We start from the raw sequence: 21207 nt of genomic DNA on the forward strand, positions 1-21207 counted from the left end.
CATTGAGAATTATTCATATTCATATTGAGGAAAATTCACTCTCTTCTTGGTATAGTAATTTGAGAAATTAGTGAATAGAATCAACTGAGTCTAGGAGTCTAGAGTCTCTGCTGTTAGTGGTTAATATCTATCTTTTAAAAATAATTAATTTTCCAAAGCAATCTCAATAGATTTTGGATAGAAAAAGCCATCTGCATCCAGAATAAAGAACTATGGAGTCTGAATGCAAATCAACAAATGCTATGTTTACTTTATTTTCTGTTGTTTTTTTCTCTTCCATGTTTTTTTTCCCCCTTTGTTCTGATTTGAAGCAATGTATATTAAGAACAAATATAATTTTTTTAAAAGAAATAATTTGAATTTGAAATCTTTCCTACATGATTGAAAAAAATACTAAAAAGATCTCAAAATTTCTCTTATAGCTTAAGAGTCTAGTTCTCTTCAAATTTGAAAAACAAAAATTCACCTTGAGTTACAAAGTTGCAAGATGTTTATACTGAATCTGTTTCAATTTGAAAAACTATTTTTTAAACTTTGGTTATCAAAGACACAGAAATGGGCATGATATATAACATTGTTTGGGTACCAATATTGCTTTTCCTCCAAAAAATTAATAATGCTTAATAAATATATCGAAAGCTACATAAACTTTGCAGACAGAACAAGTCATGAATAGCTTCCAATTTAAACAAGCTGATTAAAATTTGAATTCAATTAATTATTTAACTATAATATTCAGGACACTATAATGAGTTTTGACAAAATGAATGACCTTTTGTAACTACTAAAATCTTTTCACAGTCCAATGATACATCCATTAAATAATACTAAAACCAGATAAAAAAGGGTAATAGCTAATCTTCTCTATCTTATCACAGTCCCTCTAAACATTTCAATACCTTGCAGACTGTTTTTTAAAAAATCATTTTTCCCTCTTCAATTGCTTATACATTATAAATTCATAAAATCCTTAACTCCTGAATCTTTCCTGACAACACAGGTTTTCCCTTTTGAAGATCTGTTCTTTACTAGCAGGGGATTAATTATTCAATTTATTTTTAAAGTGGAAAGTCCATCAGATAGCATCAGAGTATAAGGGGTTCCATGCCCAGGCATTCCATTAATCAGCTGTTATAACTTGGGTATATCAGTTGGATATACTTTTCTAGTTTCAAATGGAAAAAAAAAAATAGTAACACTTATCTCATAGTTCTTGTGAGGAAAATATTTGCACTTAAAAAAATAGAAATGTGAATTATACTATTTTATTTTTAAATGAACTGTAGTACATGAAACTAAAACTCCTTTATCCTTTAAATTTTCAACCTTATGAGAACTCAATACTGTGCCTAAGGGATAGGAAAGACATATAAGAAATGGTCCCTGACTTGACATAGCTTATATACCTGGTAGAGATCAGAAGACTTAGCCATGTGAAAACATATAGAAAATGATTTTTTTCAAAAGTTTATGTATAAATATTATCTGGTTCTAGATGATTATAAGATGACATGATTTAACAGAAATGAAATAAGAAATCACCTAAATGGTAAGTGGCCAAAAAAAGAGGAGGTGGGGGGACAGGGGAATTATTAAGAAAAAAAAAATGAGTACAACTGGAAACATTGTATTTGGTTTCTCAAGTCATATTCTGCAGTGATTTTGATTCAATATCCAGTGCCATTCCTGTCAGATTTAATAAGAAGCTTCAGCTATAGTTTATAGAGGGCTTTTCTTTGTCCAAGGACCTATATTCTCTCCTTCTCTCCTAAAGTCTGTATAATACATATCTTTCCCTATTGGCCATTATACCATATACTTATCTGGAATTCTACTAAGATCAAATCAATTCATTTTCTACCTTTAAAACTGTTCAACATACCTTTTCATCCTCAACACATATTTGTCATTAATAAATTAGCCTATCTTGTTTGCCCATTTGATGGTAAGCTTAAGGGAAAAACTATCTGCAGTATAATTCACTAAACAAAAGGCACAAAAAAAAGAAAGTCCTTTTATTAGTATATAGTATTTTTTTTATTTTCCCAGTCCATTTACAATTCTATAAAGTTGTAGTTAATATAACAATGAATAATTTTAATTTTAGTAACTAAAGGCCTTTTGTTAACATAGACTTCTCAGAAAATAATTGGATGTACAATTAACATTTTAAGTGTATACATTTCCATAAAGCCAAGAAAATTATTCTGTACATTTGTATAAAAAGTAGAGTCATTTTTCAAAAAAGTTTTTGAGGTTTTCCTTTTAAATATCCATACTGTGGTCAAAATAGCACACATTTTAGGATTGTATAGTATAAAGATAATGCCAATTGACAGAAAGATTATTAACTGTTTTAAAATATAAAAAGATATGATATATTTTCTATAAGTCTAAATTTTTAATAGACATTTCAATAGCAAACTAATTAAAAGTACAAAATACATATCCAATGTGAAATACTGTATCAACATAAATATTTTCTATAAAAAGCTACCACTAAGCACATATAAAATTCCCACACCTTTGGGATGTACATAGCTAAGTGTTGACCCATCCTTTCACCAACCTCACTCAAGCTCCCCCACCAAGCTTACATAAACCCCTTCCCTTTTAAATTTATTGAAGTTTCAAAGAAGAAGAAAGTAGGGATATAGGGAGAAAGGAAAGGGCTGAGGTTGTATCAAGAGACTAACATAAATGTTGGTTGTTTAGTTGCTTCAATTATGTCTAATTCTTCATGATTCCATTTAGGGTTTTCTTGGCAAAAATATTGAAGTGTTTTGCCATTTTCTTCTTCAGCTTACTCCTCTAATGAGGAAACTGAGGAGAAAAGGGTTAATTGATTTTGCTCAGGATCACAGAGTTAATAAATGTCTGAGACTAGATTTGAACTCAGGAAAATGAATTGGCCTGATCTCAGACCTGGTATTCTATTCATTACTCCATCAAGTTATATTTCAACAATTCTTGGCTACAAAAAAGAGTAGAATGTCCTATATAATATACGAGTAAGCAAAAATAGTTTTTGGCCTCCTATTCTCTGCTTTTCATTTCTTCTGCTTTTCTTTCACTCCTGAAACCCCTTCTGTTCCAAAATCTCAGGTTCCTTATCCTAGTTTTCCTATGCTCAAAAATTCTCTTTGGATTCTTATATTTCAAAATCCCTCTCCCTTTATTCTGCAATACTAATCTGACTACATTAATTTATATTAGGTGGAGAACAAACTTAGAGTGTGACTAAATCTTTAAAAGGCTACTTCTTTGCAATTAAATCTCAAATTAATGGTATTTGAGGGGGAGGGGGTAGTCCTAGGAAATAATGAAGTATAAGAAGACCATGACTTCGTTTAAATCATACAGATTCTTGAAGAAAGAGAAAAATAAAAGAGCATTTATTGAAGAACAGCTTGTATGGGAAAAAAGGTAGAAGTATAGAGGGAAAACAGAAAGGAACAATATATAGGACAAGAATGAAGGTGTCCTGAAGTCCATTTATATATCTTATAATTCATAAACTTAGGGGGGAACGAAGTAGCTTGACCTCTATACTTCTGAGCAAGATTTGGGAACATCCAGTCCCCAGGCCATAAGAGAGCCAAGAAATCATTTCCTTAGACTACTACAGGAGATGAGCTGAAATCTAGATACAATAACCTTCTGTTGTTTGAGTTCTATAAATTTATGATTTTGGATGGCCTGTAAATGATGCCATGAACATTCAAATGGCCCTTGGCAGGAAAAATGTTTCTCATCCCTGGTTTACAGAATTTCTATAGTCCAGCTATTTTGGGAATAACCAAAAGCTTAGTTTGGTCATGTAAAAGCATTTCTTTATCCATTATGACTAATAGCCATGAAAATAATAATTATATAAAAAATATCGGTTGTTATTCTGCTCTGATTTTGACAAAACATTCTATATGTACTCAGTCTTCACTGCTTATGGCTTACAAAGTTCAGGTGTAAAATCACAACTCTAAAAAAAGTACTAGCCACCTTATGAAAGTTTCAAGGGAATTATAGAAAATTAAATACTATTAAAACTTACTTTCATTGTTCATAAGTAGTAAAAGGTTAACACTGCAATACTATACATTATTAGAGGTAAGGTTCATGTTGAAAAGAGAATGCCCAATCAGAAGCAAATAATGTTACCCTCCTCTTCAAAGAAAAATTTATGTTGTTAATTCTGCAGTTTTAGTACTGAAAATCATTCTTATTTCTGCCAATGACTGGAAAAGAAATTAATAAGGTCTTCTAATTCACAGAGAGAATAAAGAAAAATAAAGGAGTTCTATATATTTAATGTAAGATTATAGTTAAGATGCTGGGCCCCTGATTTTTCAGATGAGGAAAATGAGGCAGATGAATATTAAGAAACTTACTGAAGGTCACCCAAATAATAAGCATCAAAGGCAGAATTTGAGTCCAGGTTCTCTGACTCGAGTCAGTAAGTATTATATTTAGTTAGTTTACTAAAGAGCTACTTTAAAAAAAATTGTTTTAAGGTAATGAATATAAAATTTTCTCTCCCCCTCTACCTCTTTCCCTCTTTGATCCTCTTTCCCTTCTTCTCTCTCCCTCTCCTTCCTTCCTGCTTGCTTTTCTGTTCACTCTCTCTCATCATGCTACATGATCAAGGCACTAACACTCACCTAACAAAAGTTTCAAATATTGTCTTATATTTAGTTTGAAATTATTACAGTCTATAGGATTGTTGGCATGGAAATCACTTGGTATGCTGTCAATGCACCATCACAAAACTTTTAATAGCAAATATGTATTTTAGGATGAGGGAAAGAGGGAGGAAGAAATATATAAGTGAATACAGAACTTTTAATTCTTATAATGGAGGCTTAGAAATAGTCATGTATCTATTTAGCCCTCCAAATAAAGAAAAGTGATTTGATTTTGCCTTGTATTGCCTCTTGGAAGAGGTAAATAAATTTGAAGGAAAAAAGTTATGTGAGGGTAAATACATCCTGCCTTCAAAATGAAGAAAAATTCACTCTCATCATAATCATCAAATTTAATTTTTCTAATTTCCTCCAAAAAAGGCAAAGAACTATATCAACACATTTATCTCTTCATGCATGTTTGTGCTAATGTAGCAAATTTGGGTTCCAGGTGATCTAAAAATTCAAACCCTTCTTCATCATGGCGCTCACTGCAACACCCTACAGAACCAGCTGTGGAGCCTCTTCCTTCATAGTTATATGATAGAACATAATCTTGAGCATTGGTGTTGTCTTCATTCTGATTGCAGAGATGCAACTTCTACAAAGTAAGAAAACAAATTTTATTATTTTAAAAGAGGCACCTAAATAGATTAATGTAAAAATTATTTTTATTTACCTTTGATTGCTTAATTTTTAACCAGAGTGTGTCCTCTAATGGATTCCTACACACAAAAAATGTACAAGGTTGGCCTGTATAATAAGCATACTATAAAATCAACATTTAGCAGATGTATAGCAATCATGAAGTTAGAAGGTTGTGCACACATATGTTCTTTATAATCATGTTTCCATCAGAAAGTTACAACTAAAAGCAATATTTGTTCATGAAAAGGCAGTAGAACCAGGACTCAGAGCTTCACAATTTGGGTTCAATATAGTTGATAAACAATTTAGAACTATATTTTTGTAAATCAAAATCAAGTTCCTCCAAACAATAACAACAATGGGAAATATTTTTTCCAAATAGTTCAAATGAATCAATAAAATTACATGAGAAAATACAAAACATAGTTCATTTCAAAGTTAGACATTTCAAAAAGAAATCAAGGTTTTATCTCTGTGTCAATCATCCTGTTCTTTGTCTACCAAATTTCTTTGTCTCTAATTGGTACTGGTTTGCACACATTTTATTGTAAAGTGCCATTCTTCCTAGCCAGTCAGAAGAAGCTTTCCCAAAGAATAAGCTTTCAAGTACAATACGTTGAACAGAGGAACAACTTAAGGAGTGTGTGAAATTGAAGTATGTTTTTTCTTAATTTTATGTTATTAAGTGAATTTTTACAGTGAAGCACTCAAATGATCTAAAAGGGTTTTAATGGGTGCATTAGATATGCTAATGGTAGTGAAAAGATATAAATTAAGTGAAATCTAATGGATAAAATAAAATCTGTTCCTAATACATAATCAAATAAGTATAGATTGAAAATATTCAATAATTGTCTCTAAAAATTAAAAATTTTATTTAGTCTATTACAAATCTACTATTCAATACATATTTGCATATATAGTTACATATATATATGTGTGTATACCCACATAATACAAATACTATGTGTATATATAGATATTGGTAGATATCTATATATACATATCAGGAAGGAGAGGAATACACAGATACATGCACAAATATATGTGTAGGCAAATATAAATATAGATGTAAATCTGTATCTATATATACATAAAATATATATTCTCAAAAATTCTAATACAAATAACTATAACCTAGAGACTGCCTAGAAAACTTACTTCACCAAGATGTGGTTGAGTATAATTGTGCCACTCAGAGTATGTATATCTGCAAGTATCAACTTCAACATGTGCTCCATTCCTGCATGAATCTACAATGTGATGTCCTCCTCGACAGGATTCCAGAGTTTGATGTCCTCCTCGATATGATTCCAGACTTTGATGTCCTCCTCGACAGGATTCCAGAGTTTGATGTCCTCCTCGACAGGATTCCAGAGTTTGATGTCCTCCTCGACAGGATTCCAAGGTCTGATGTCCTCCTTTCACCATTTCAAAGCATTCGTTTCCCCCATTTTTAATTCCTGATCCTAATGTGCCACAAACACTTTGGCCATTTCCATTCAACATCTGTGTTGCAAATCCATTTGTGGAACACTGAAAGAAAAAAGAACCATTTATGTGATGTGATCAAGTGATGCAAAGCATGAAGAAGAGTGCAAAGGGCAAAAAATATATTCATTTTCAATAATATTTAGGCAATTTAATTTTGCTGTTTGTACACTAATATGTGTTATGGAATGAAATTCATTGTAAAGGAGGTCTGTCCTTAGTATAATTCCAATAAATATTAATGACATATCATAGTAAAAACTAAATATACAATAAAAATAATCTGTTCTAACAAGAAGTTTGTATTCTGTATAGGAAGTGGGGGTGTATATATTACACAACATGTATACAGATAAGTAGAATACAAGTTAGGAAATGACAGGATCAAAGAAGCAATCTAGCCAAAATACTTCACAAAAATTAGAAAGGGAAGTCATGAAAAAAAATCTTCATATACTACAAAATATTTATAACAGCATCTTTAGTGATAACTAAGAATTGGGATCAAAGTACACATATATCATTTAGGGAATGGTTAAACTATGGTACATAAATTAATGGAATATTATTGTTTTATAGGAAATGATATATATGATGAAGACTGAAAAGCATGGAAAGAACTACCAAACTGATAGAGAGTGAAGTAAGCAAAGCCAAGAAAGCAATATACACAGTAATTACAATAACGCCAAGAAGAATGATCAGTATGCTTAGCTGAGCTTAGAAGAAGGGCAGGGTTTTTAACCAAAGGTTAATAATAGATATAAAACAGGTGAAGCCAAGATGGTAGAGAAAAGGCAGGGACTTACCTAAGCTCTCCTGCCATCCCCCTCCCCCTTATACCTTTAAAAAATAATTCAGAACAAATTCTAGAGTAGCTGAACACACAAAGGATGGAGAAAAAGAAATTTTCAACCTAAGATAATTTTAAAAGTCAGCAGGAAGAGCTGTTGCACCACAGTGAGAGAGGAATACAGATCAGTACATAACAGGCTCCAGCATTCTAAAAGCAGGCCTTGGGGGTGACCAACAGTGGTGGTTTCCAGAACTCTCAGGTCACAAATGCTAAGACACTCAAACAATTGGTGGAAAGAAGATTACTTTGTTATCACTAAGGACAGGATTTTGTTGCATAACTCATAGTCCTGGGTCACAGTCCTGGGTCACAGTCCCAAGCAAAAAGGAGCACTAGTACGCCAGAGCTTGTGGTCACAAGAGAGCTGGGACTCTGATCACAGTTCCAAAATAAAAAGAGTTCTGTGGTTGCTAATAAACTAGTGCACAGTACAGGAGAATAATAACTTAGATCATACCATCTTGAAAGAATTGAAAACTTATAGGTTCCCAGAATTACCTCTAAAAATAGCTGCACAAAAAATTCAAATTTTTGAACAGTGCTTCATCCAGTCCAGAAGCAGAGTCTCAGTTTTGCATAGAGTTAAAAGTCAAGAAATAGGCCAAAAAAGGAGAAAAAAAGCAGAAAAAGATTCTTACTATAAAAAGTTACTGTGGTGACAGACTCAGAAGAAGACAACAAAGTACAAACTCCTACATCCAAAGTCTCAAAGAAAAATATAAAATGACCCTAAGCTATGGAAAAGCTCAAAAAAGTATTTTAAAAATTAAGTAAGGGAAGTAAATGAAAAAATGGGAGGAGTAATGAGAGTGATGCAAGAAAATAAAAATAAGTCAACATCTTGGTAAAGGAAGCACAAAAAATACTGAAGAAAGCAACACTTGAAAAAACAATAGGTCAAAAGGTAAAAGAGACACAAAAATCAATGAAGAAAAGAATGGTTTGGAAAGCAGAATTGGTTAAATGGAAAAGGAGGTACAAAAACTCATTGAAGAAAATAATGCCCTAAAAATTAGAATTGAGCAAGTGGAAGCTAATGACTTTTTGAGACATCAAGAAACAATTAAGCAAAATCAAAAGAATAGGGGGAAAATAGAAGCAAATGTGAAAATATCTCATGGGAAAAAGTGACCTGTAAAATATATTCAAGAGAGATAATTTTAAAATTCTTGGACTACTTGAAAGCCATGATCAAAAAAAGTCTTGATATTATCTTTCAAGAAATAACCAAGGAAAATTATCCTGATATCCTAGAACCAGAGGGAAAAATAGAAAATGAAGCAATCTACCAATCATCTCCCAAAAGAGATCTCAAAATGAAAACTCTCAGGAATATTATAGCCAAATTTAAGAGCTGCCAGGCTGAGGAGAAAAATACTGCAAGCTGCCAAAAAGAAACAATTCAGATATCATAGAACCACAGTCAGGATGACATAAGCTTTAGCAGTTTCTACATTAAAGGATCAGAGAGTTTGGAATATAATATTCCAGACAGCAAAAGAGCTAGGATTACAACCAAGAATCACCTATCCAACAAAAGTGAATGTAATGCTTCAGGGGGGAAAGCGGATATTCACTGAAACATAGGACTTTTAAGTTTTCCTAATGAAAAGACTGAACTGAATAGAAAATTTGACTTTCAAATACAAAATTCAAAAGAAACTTTAAAAGGTAAATGGAAAAGAGAAATCATAAGGGATTCAAGCATGTTAAACTTTATATTCCTATATGGGAAAATGACACTTGTAACTCCTAAAAACTTTCTCATTATTAGGAAGTTAAGATTATACATAGACAGCAGAGGAAGGAGTTAAATGTGATGGTATGATTATCTTTAAAAATAATAATAAATTAAATTAAGGGGTAAGAAAGAAGAATGTATTAGGCAAAGGGGATTGAATTATCTGGCATAAAAGAAGCCTAAAAGAGATTTTACAGTAGAGGGGAAGATAGAAGAAGGGAGGAGGGAAGCTTGGGAATAATACTCTCATCTGAAATGACTCAGAGGCAATAACACATACACTTAGGTGAGTGAAGACTATCTTACCATATAGGAAAGTAGGAGGGGAAGGGAATAAGAAAAAAGTGGGGGTGGAAGCGGGCCACTAACAGAAAGGAGGACAGATTGAAGTAGGTAAAAGTCAGAAGCAAAATACTTTTTGCAGGGTGAAAAGAGAGAGAGTAGGATAAATAGGGAGGAATAGGATGGAAGGAAATACACAGTAATCCTTGCTGTGAAAACAATTACAGCAAATTTCTCTAATAAAGATATCATATTTAAATTTATAGAAAACTGATTTAAATTTATAGAAATAAGAGTATCCCTCAAATGATAAATGGTCAAAGGATATGAACAAGCAGTTTTCAGATAAAGTAACCAAAGCTATCTATAGCCATATGAAAAAAATCTTCTAAATCACTACTGATTAGAGAAATGTAAGTTAAAACAACTCTGAATTACCACCAAATGCTTAACCAATTGGATAATATAACAGAAAAGGAAAATGGCAAATGTTGGAAATATTGTGAGAAATATAAAACACTAATGCATTATATGCTATTGGTAAAAGTAAACACTAATTCAATCATTCTGGAAAGCAATTCCCAAAGGGCTATAAAACAACAAATACCCTTTGACCAAAACAATACCACTACTAGACATGTAGGCCAAAGAAATAAAAAACAATATTGTTTTCTTCTATTTTTTAAAGCCTCTAATCTATTTCATTCATTCTATAGCAGATTTTCAGGGAAAATTGAGCTCTTGCTTTATATACCTATATATCAATATGCTGGTTTCCCTAGTTACATGGTAAGTTCCTCAAAAGCAAAAACTATTTTCATATTTTTCTTTGTATCTGAGAACCTAGCCCATAGAATATACTTTAAAAATGTATATTGATTTATTGTAGTAGAAAACTAACTGATAATATTCCTAAAATATTGCAATTATGTCAAAATTTAATGCTGTCATCAACAAATGCCTTCTGAATATTCAAATGTTATCTGACAAGGCACCTGATGCTATTAATTTTTTTAATGACATCAAAAGAAGCAAAGCTTCACATAATAAAAAATAAATAAATAAAAGGATAGTTCATTCATGTTTAAGGATTTGTTCTTAAAAGCACATTACTTACCACTCTGTCATCTCCAGGAGCTTCTGTGTTTGATATAATTAAATTTTGCTGAGCCATATCATCAGGAAATGGTTTTTTTACTTTTGAGGGACTCCAAATTCCACATACTAATGTGAATAAAACACCTACATGAGGAAGAGAACCATTTGAGTTTAATATGCAGAACAAGAAAAACATGGTATGTAAAATGATTACTTGCTCAGCTGATTATTTTAGATCTTTGAATCAATATTCTTTTCTACTCATGAATTAACTAGAAACAATTGAAGAATATCATCATGTGCTTTAAGTGGTTTATTTTGGCCACTCCAATTGACCAAATCCAAGGAAACTTAGGTTTCAAAATCAGTAGTCCAATGTGTCTTTACATGAATTTAACTGTCTTCTAATAGAACTAGAATCTAATAGAAACTCCATAAGAAAAAAAGATATAATCTCTATGCAGCATTCATGGAATTCACAATATATATTTAGAGAAGAAATTTTTTCCTCACAAATATCTTGCTGAATACAGTGTGAATAAATTGTTCCTATTAATACAAGACAAAGAAAGACAATTCTGTCATGAACAAATGTTCTTGATCAGTATCTTGATTAAAAACACTATATAAGCAGGCTGATTTCAGAAAAGCTTGGAAAGGCTTTATGCTGATTGAAGTGAGTAGAACGAAGAGAACATTATAAAAAATAACAAAATTATGTGATGATCAATTGTGATGGACTTGGCTCTTTTCAACAATACATTTATTCAAGGCAATTCCAATAAAGCTGGGATGGAAAATGCCATCTGCATTCAGAGAGAGAACAAAAGAAACTGAATGTGGATTGAAGCATAGTACTTATGTATTTTTGTTGTTGTTGTTTGTTTGCTGGGTGTTTTTTTTTTTTCCTTTCTTATGTTTTTTTTTCTTTCCTTTTTATCTGATTTTTCTTACACAACATGAAAAGTATGGAAATACGTTTAAAGAAAGAATACATATCTAATTTATGTCCGATTGCTTGCTATCTTGGGAAAGAGGAAAGAAAAAGAGGGAGGGAGAAAAATTTGGAACACGAAGTTTTACAAAAATAAATGTTGAAAACTATCTTTACATATATTTGGTAAAATAAAATATTATTTTTAAAAGATTGCATCATTCCTCCACTGTTAAAGATTTAAATTCTATGTTAAATTTTTATATAGCTTTACAATACAGAGGGATATACTACACCTTTATATTAATACATGGTATCTAAAGTTTAATGCATTTTTAAGCTTTAATAGCATAAAAATGCACTAAGACTTTAGGCATACTCTGTGTGTGTATGTGTGCATGTATGTATACTCACATATTAAGAGGAATCTATAATTACTTTATCATGTAGTCTCCTTACTCTGATGTTTTTCTGTAGTACAAGGTAAGACTAGGTTCTCAAAGAATAGGAGAATTGATAACTACACTCTGAAAGATTCTACTTTTCTGAAGAGTCTTCAAGTAGAGACCGGACAATGGTCTGAGTTCTGTGTTCTGAAGACCAACTTAGCTAAGTAGGAAGCATCCTATCATTAAGAGTAAGCTGACTACTTATTGATAAATTTTTGGGCTAAAGCAGTCAATGAAACAAAGAAAATATGCAAATTATATTTAAGCATATGTGTGTGTATTCATATGTATGCAACTCAACATAATCTAAAGGGATATTTTTAAGGGCTTTAAATACAATAGTGATTTTTATACTGGTTCCTAAATATTAATTTTAAAAAAGATATTTACTTAAAAGTAGTAGAGTGGAAAGAGAAGCCTTATAATTAGAAACCCTGGATTCCATCCTTGGTTCCACCTGAACCTCAAGAACAGCCTGACCTTTAGAAAATCGTCATTTATTACTGATAAAAGTGATAGCGACAGCACTTATGATATGCTTTCTCCTTCACAAGATTGCTTTTGAGGAAGGTAATTTATAAAAGGAAAAGTCTTATATTCAAATAGTATAGCATTATCACAAGATCTCTGGGTTGGTAGGAACCTCAGAGACCATCTAGTCTAACAGCTTCATTACTATATTCAACAAAACAAAAAGACTTACAAAATAGTAATGCTATGCCCAATAGTATTGCAAGGATGGCCCATGTGCCCAGTCTTGTGTCTCCATATGCTGATCTTGCAGATTCACATTGTTCTGGATGAACACAATCACAGAGATTAACACGCATCATCTTTGTTGAAGACATTCCATGTCTGTCACTCACAGTAATAGGTATGGCATATTTTCCAAATTGAGCATTATTCTGATATGAAAGATATGCAGATGTATCTGAAAGAAAATAAAAAAAGTATTATCAACTCTTAAGTTAAATTCACTATTGCTCATCAATTTATCTCTATGGTTTTCATCACACTTGGCTAAATCCCCTGAAAGGAGAAATGAAACAAAATCAAAAATAAAAACAATGCAAAATAAAGTATGTTAAATACATATGAAAAGTTCAAATAAACTTTAGGAGAAATTCAAGGCACTTCTGACCAGAACTAGATCACAAAAAAAATTCTATGAAGGAAATAAGAAAATGGTAATTGAACTAGGCCACTAAAGATATGTAGTTTTTCAATATGTTGCATAAAGGATGGGGAAGTGGAATTAGAGAAGTGTATGTGAGGCATAGAGAAATTTGGTGAACATTTTATATAGAGATAGATAGATATAGACATATATATATATCAACAAACTTAAGTGGCTTTGAATTTTTTCTGGGATCAAATATAAATTCTTGTTTGACTTTTAAAGCCTTTCACAACCAAGGGCTTTTCTACCTTTCCATTCTTCTTACACTTTATTCCTCCCTACCTATTCGAAGATCCAGCTATATAAGCCCATTTGCTGTTTTGGATATATGATATTCTATCTTTGGTTCCCTTGTCTTCATACCACCTGTTGCTTATACCCAGAACACTGTTTCCTATCAGTCCTCCAGTATTAACTTTCTTGGATTCCCAAAAGACAACTTAAACCCCACTTTCTGTAGGAAGTCCTTCCCAATCACGCTAAACCCAGAGCTATTGCCCTCCTTCTATATGTTCTGTGAGAGCAAAGTCTGTGATGTACTCATCTTTCTAACCACAGTTTCTTATCACATATTAGACTTCTAGTAAGTGTGAAATTGAGTTGTAGAGCATATACCATTCAATCTGGTCACTGTCCATATTTTCTGGATATCAGGAGAACCATGTCCTAATTTAAAGTCAAATGGAGGTCCATTCATTGGATCATCAGGATCAACAGCAACAATTGTCATTTGTTCCATCTTTGGTTTGCAAAGTACTGTATTCTCTTGAAGGATCACTGGGGCATTGTCATTCACATCTTCAAGGATAATTCCAAGGGTGCCAGTACATGTTTTACTATCTAGGAAAATTGAATAAAAATTCAAAGTAGTTTTTATTCTTTTGTTCCTAATGGTAATCAGTTAGATTTCATTTTAAACCTTTATTACCTAGAATCTTAAACTTTTTACTCCATGTGGGAGCTTGTATCCCTCCCCAATTCCCACACTCAATTTTATATTACACAGTTTTTTATATCTCTACAAAACAAAGACTTAGGTAATAATATAATAAATACACTACTTACATAAACTTAAAAATATATCATTTGAGTTGACCATTACCCTAAACCATTTTAATTTTTATCCTTGGAGTAGTTACTTTCTGTTAAAAGTGGTGAAGGAAATTGCTATAGCAATAAGAAAAGAAAAAGAAGCAATAATGAAACAAACCCAAAAATAATATATACATAACTATAAAACACTTTTTGTATAAAAAAAAATAAGAAAATTTATCTGGAAGGACAAAAGTTCAAGAATATTAAGGGAATTAGTGGAGGGAAAATGTGAAGAAAAGTGGCCTAATAATAATACCAGATCCCAAACTGTATTATAAAATGGTAATTATCAAAGCACACTAAAACTAGCTAAGAGAGTGATGGATCAGTGGAATAGATTAGATACACAATACACAATATAAATGACCATAGTAATTTAATGTTTGATAAGCTCAAAGAGCGAAAACTGCTGAGGAAACTGGAAAACAACATGACAGAAACCCATCTCATATCACATATCAATAGAAAGTCAAAATGGGTAGATGATTTAAACACAGTGATACAATAAGCAAATTAAGAGAGCATAGTAGAACACTTTTCCTATGAGAACAGGATAAGGGAAGAATTTGGGAACAAACAAGATATAAAGAGAAATTACAAAATGTAAAATGGATCATTTTGATGATGTAAAATTTAAAAGTTTTAGCACAAGCATAACCAATGCAACCAAAATTAGAAAGAATGAAGAAAACCAGGGAAAATTTTTTATGTTAAGTATTTCTAATAAAACTATTTTTCAAGTAGGTAGAGAAAATGAGTCAAATTTATAAGAATACAAGTTACTGTCCAATTGATAGTCAAAAGATATGAACAAGCAATTTTTAGACAAAGAAATCAAAACTACCTATAGTCATACAAAAAATATTCTAAGCCAGAATTAATTAGAGAAACACAAATTAAACACCTCTGAGGTACCACCTCACATCTTTCAAATTAGCTTTCAGTTTAGACAGAAAAGAAAAAAAGATAAATGTTGAAGATGATATGGGAAAACTGGGATACCAATGCATTGACAGCAGTAATGAACTGATCCAATCATTCTGGAAACCAATTTGGCCTATAAACCAAAGGCCTATAAAACTGTGTATACCCCTTGATCTAGCAATACCACTGCTAGGTTTGTATCCCAAAGAGACATTTTAAAAGGAGAGGGAAGGACTTATTTGTACAAAAATATTTATTGCAGTTCTTTCTGTGGTAGCTAAGAATTAAAATTTGAAGAGATGCCCATCAGCTGGGGAAAGGCTAAACAAGTTGTGGTTTATTATTATATATTATTGTAAGAGAATATTATTGTGCTCTCAGAAATGACAAGCAGGATGATTTCAAAAGTATCTGTAAAGATATGCATGAACTAATACAAAATGAAGTAATCAAAACCAGGAAAGCAATGTACACACTAGCAGCATTATTATATGAAAAACTGAATCATTTGGCTCTTTTCAGCACTATAATGATCCAAGACAATCTCAAAGGATTAATGATTAAAAATGTTATTCAGCTGCAGAAAAAGAACTGATGTTGTATGAATATAAAGCATATTTCTCTCTCTCCCTCTCCCTCTCTCTTCCTTCCTTCCTTGCCTCTCCCATCACCTGCCCTACTTTTTTCTCTCCCTCCTTTCTTTCCTTCCTTCCTTTCTGAGTTTTCTTGGCCAAAACAAGTAATATGGAATTGTTTCAAATGATTGTTCATGTATAAGCTACATCAGACTGCTTACCATCTCTGGGAAGAGAAAGGAGAAGAGAAATGTTCAAAGTAACAACTTTTTCTGAAAATAATGTTAAAATTTGTTTTTTTATGTGTAATTGGGAGAAAATATCTTGAAAAAAGTTTTGAAAGAATACAAGCACACTGGGGAATTAGAGGAAATGCCCTTATAATTCAAAGTTCTTGTTTGAACCTGCTCATATTTCCATCTCCCCCCCCCAAAAAAAAAGCCTTTTTTGTCAGAACTTACTAATTAAAGGCAATACTGAAGTTTCTTATTTTGAAAATTTTCTTGTTTTTTTCTTCATTTCTACAAGCCCTGTTACTAGGAACTTAAATGATCTACAGGAAACCCTATGGTAGAAAAACTAATGATTTTGAAGGATAGTCTACAAATGACTATCACCCAAAATAGATCAAACCTTAGTAAAAATAATAACAACCTAAAAAGGTCTGCAAAGCTGTATGCATACTCTATTCTCTCTTCATCTTGCTACTCTACAGAGATTAAAAAAAAAAAAAACACTTCCAGATACAATATAAAAAAGTATTACACAAATATGTATTACTAATTCATTACACAAGAATAGAGAAATACAGCACAAAAATCCAGGATAAGTTTTAAATAATGTCAGGGATTGTAATAGGGGAGGAGAAAAAGAGAAAATGGCATAGCTTCTATACTGAAGTCATAGCTTTGGAAATAATAAATCATTTAGAGTTATGTCTCCTTATTTCCTTTTATCTCTTTTAATAAGATACATGTAAAATGATTTACAAAATGTAAAATATTATGGGATGGTTAACTGTAAAACATGACATGATACACATTATTATCAACACTTTTAAATGTGGGAAAATATATACTTAAACTGTGATGTTCTTTTATTTTCTCTAGGTAAGAAGTTTGTAAAGGGTGTTTCCCCACCCTCAAGTTTATTATATGGATGAAGTCATAGGACTGGTCCTTACCCACTTGCTATACTTATTCAACAAATTAGTGGAATATCTAGTAAGAAATATTAGCAGTTTCTCATTTTCAGTCTATAGTTAATTATATCTTTCATCCATAATCATGAGAAGAAACATTTTAATGAAGTGTTTCTTAATCAGGGGCTATAGAACTACAGGTGTATTTCAAGGTATAGGGAAGAAGCTTAGACTTGGATCAGAGAAAATTACATCATTTTTTCACTAACCATTGATTTTGTTTGTAATCCTTTGTATTTTATTTTGTGCCTTTAAAAACACTATTTTAGAAGGAATCCATAAGCTTCCTTATACTAGGAAAGGGAATTTGAGACACAAAAAAGTTAAGAATTTGTTATGATGAAACCAGCCATTAAAGAATTAAGTGAAAAGCATTACATAGAACAGTAGATCACAATCTTTTCACTATCTTTTTATCTGGAAAACATATGCTATATCAAAAAGGAAATATCATTAGCAACTTTGTTGGGCAAAGTATAGGGAGAAAAAGAATACATGTTTTTAAAAATATAGCCAATTAAAGAGAAGAAAACTTTTTTAAGCTAAAAATATTCCTATTTTCATTTTAAAAAGAAGTGACTTATTAAGCATCTACTACATACAAGGCATTGTGCTAAACAATGGGGATACAAAAAGAGGCAAAAGACAGCCCCTACTCTCAGAGAATGTATTCTCTAATAAGGGAGACAATATGGAAATAAATATATGCAAAGCAAGATATATGCAGGATAAATAGCAAAAGATTAACAGAAGGAATATATCATAATTAAAAAGGGATTGGGAAAGGCTTCTTGAACTTAAAGAAAACCAGAGAAGTCAGTTAGGCAGACTGGAATAAAAAGACAGAGAAAATGACCAAATTGAAAGACTGTCATATTTGTATAACAACAAGAAGTTCAATGTCACTGGATCAAAGAATATGTGACTGAGAGCAAAGTATAAAAATATTAGAAAGGCAAAAGGGGGTTTAATTTGTGAAGGACTTTTAACATTTAAGCAAAACATTTTGTATTTGATTCTGAGAGTGATAGGCAAGAGTTTGTGGGATAGAGGGTAATAGGGTTGGACCCGTGCTTTAGGAAAATCACTTTAGTGACTAAATGGAAGATGAATTAGAGTGGGTAGAGAAGTAAGTAGGCAGAACCACCTGTATACTGTTGACTTTTCAAAGAGTTTAACTACAAAAAGCAAAAGATTGTTTTTTAAATTATTCTTTAAAACTATTAATTGAGAAGGTAGTGTAGCATAAATAATGTGAGGTCCTAAACCTGGCACTTATCTCACAGAAGTAATCTCATCTTAAGTATTCTTGTCTATAAAATGAGGAAGTTGAACCAGATCACTTCTAAAGTGCCTCTTCAAGTCATAATTTCACACATATTTAAGCACATATACATTTGAAATTTTTTCCTGTATGTGGTATCACTAGTGTGTGCCAGAGTAATAAGGCAAGGCAATGACAATTGAATCAGATATCTTAATCCATGAAATATCTGTCAGTGCAAAAAAAAAAAATTTAAAAAAAATCACAAAATCAATTATGATGAGGAATGCATTTCTTTGGGGGGGTATATATCAGATAGTTGAAACCGCTGTTGCCATAACCTTCTCTTACCTGCCTAGTAGAAATAGCCTAGGATCACCTTGAGCCCAAAACCCTGAGAATATCAGAGCCCCTATAAACTATCAATCTTATTTCCAGTCTCAATTCTGCAGCTGTGATAGGAACAACCTTTGAGGATAAGCAACTAGGCTTTGTAGGAGTGACCTTTCTCCTCAGCCATTATAGTCCCTAAAGACTTAAAATTGAACGTTTTTACTACCAAGTCCTTAGCCTTTGCAAATGGTTTATTATTAGAAAGAGCCACAGTTTTATCAGTGGAGATGACAATAGAGAAGATGCATTACCATTTGCTTTGATACTGCACCTTAATAAGCATGTGGCTTTTTTCATCTGACTTGGAACTATATGTGCTATCACTCTGGTATAATGTGACTACTTTGAGAGTATAAAATGTCTTCTTCAATTTGGTTCATTGATTTATTCATTCAGGGGACAGCTACGTGGCGCAGTGGATAGATCACCAGCCTTGAATTCAGGAGGACCCGTGTTCAAATCTGGTCTCAGACACTTAATACTTCCTAGCTGTGTGACCCTGGGCAAGTCACTTAACCCTAGCCTCAAGGAAAAAAAAAAGATTTATTCATTCAAGTAGCTTATATATACATCCAAGTCCATAGATTTTCTGAGCTTATTAAAGTATTCCCTGAGCTATATACCACTGCACAATTTAACTTCTCCTGTCCTTCTATTTACTGGTACAAGGAACACTAAAATCTAAAATTTTAATATAATCATATTTTGATTCTTTATCTTTATAAAATATAAGTATTCATCTAGTCTTTGTTTTTCAAACCTCATTTGTCTAGAATTTGTTTTCAAATAATCTTACTATCAACAGATAAAATGTTTTACTTGGGAGGAAGGTGATAATTTTTAGAAAGAAAAATAAGTATTATATATTTATATTGAAAAACAAAAGCTAGAGTGAAATGAACAGAACCAGAAGATCACTGTACACTTCAATGATGTATGAAGAGGTATTCTGATGGAAGTGGATATCTTCAACATAAAGAAGATCCAACTCACTTCCAGTTGATCAATGATGGACAGAAATAACTACACCCAGAGAAGGAACACTGGGAAGTGAATGTAAATTGTTAGCACTACTGTCTATCTACCCAGGTTACTTATACCTTCAGAATCTAATACTTAATGTGCAACAAGAAAATGGTATTTACATACATATATTGTATCTAGGTTATATTGTAACACATGTAAAATGTATGGGATTACCTGTCATGGGGGGAGGGAGTGGAGGGAGGGGGGGATAATTTGGAAAAATGAATACAAGGGATAATATTATAAATAAATAAAAAAAGAAAAGAAAAGAAAAACAAAAGCTAAAAAAAAAAAAGGAAAGAAGTGCTGGTTTGCTTTTCCAAATCATGCAATGTTTTCACTGTGTTAATGAAAATGAATCAATTCCACTGATATTTGATGTTGAACTAATTCATCATTTTCAGAATTCTTGCTTTCCATTCAAACGAATCCTTCCTCCATACAAACACCAATTCTCCTCCCTCACATGCAAGTACCACATAGATTTTCAGATTACAGAATTCAAAATTATGAATCATTGAATGTCCAGGCCTCTGGGCCTCAATTTCAATAATAAAATGTAGGAGCTTGGCTATGACTCTGAATGAGAAAAAATTTCATATTTTAAAAAATCTATCTTAGATTAATGATAACATATGCATTCTCTCAACACTTGCCAGCAGAAGAGAGAAACTAACCTTAAAATACAATAGCTACTGAGTAATATTAGACATCTATGTGCATTTAAGTGTATGTGCACATGTATATGTATATATGTATATACACATTGTAATATTATAATTAATTATATATTATGTGTATGCAAATATGTATATATGTTTATTTTGGTATATAATATATATGTATATACATATATATATACCTACTATAGATACATAATACATATTGAAATTCAATATACATTTTGAATCTTATATATTTCCCTGAGCTAATTCAAAAGAACAGCTAGATGACACAGTAGCTAGAGAACCAAGATTCATCTTCCTAAATTCAAATGTGACCTCAAACCCCTACTAGCTGTGTGATTCTGGGCAAGTTACTTGTTTGCCTCAGTTTCCTCATTTGTAAAATGATCTAGAGAAGGAAATGACAAGCCATTCCAGTATCTTTACCAAGAATATTCTAAATGGAGCCATGAAGAGTCAGACTTGACTGAAAATGACAGAACTACAATCTAGAAAGCAAACAATTTACACACAGATCATAATGATATAAATCTTAGATGGAATATTTAATAGAGATAAAATTCAGCATATACATTGGAAATAAGGAATAAAAGATTCTTAAATTATCAATAAATAAGGCTGATACATTAAGTAATGTAACAGTAATGAATAGTAAAAGACATCAAACCCAACTGGAAATTAATAA

At 31.8% G+C, this 21207-nt stretch overlaps 1 protein-coding gene across 2 annotated transcripts in view; it reads right to left on the reverse strand.

Moving 5' to 3' along the window:
- Positions 1 to 2381: 2381 nt before the first annotated feature.
- The window catches only part of LOC141548304 (desmocollin-2-like), a 56188-nt gene continuing 37362 nt past the window's right edge, over positions 2382 to 21207 (reverse strand). Inside the window, exons 12-17 of one of the 2 annotated variants that reach the window (XM_074277090.1) lie at positions 13974 to 14198; positions 12882 to 13109; positions 10815 to 10939; positions 6489 to 6863; positions 5359 to 5404; positions 4613 to 5280 (exon numbers count right to left, since the gene is read on the reverse strand). In XM_074277090.1, coding sequence (XP_074133191.1) covers positions 5369 to 5404; positions 6489 to 6863; positions 10815 to 10939; positions 12882 to 13109; positions 13974 to 14198 — 989 coding nt within the window. In that variant the 3' untranslated portion in view covers positions 4613 to 5280; positions 5359 to 5368. Of the gene's footprint in view, positions 5281 to 5358; positions 5405 to 6488; positions 6864 to 10814; positions 10940 to 12881; positions 13110 to 13973; positions 14199 to 21207 lie in introns of both variants that reach the window. The other variant, XM_074277084.1, reaches the window with a different exon arrangement.

Source organism: Sminthopsis crassicaudata, chromosome 1 (genome assembly GCF_048593235.1).
Source record: "Sminthopsis crassicaudata isolate SCR6 chromosome 1, ASM4859323v1, whole genome shotgun sequence".
NCBI lineage: Eukaryota > Metazoa > Chordata > Mammalia > Dasyuromorphia > Dasyuridae > Sminthopsis > Sminthopsis crassicaudata.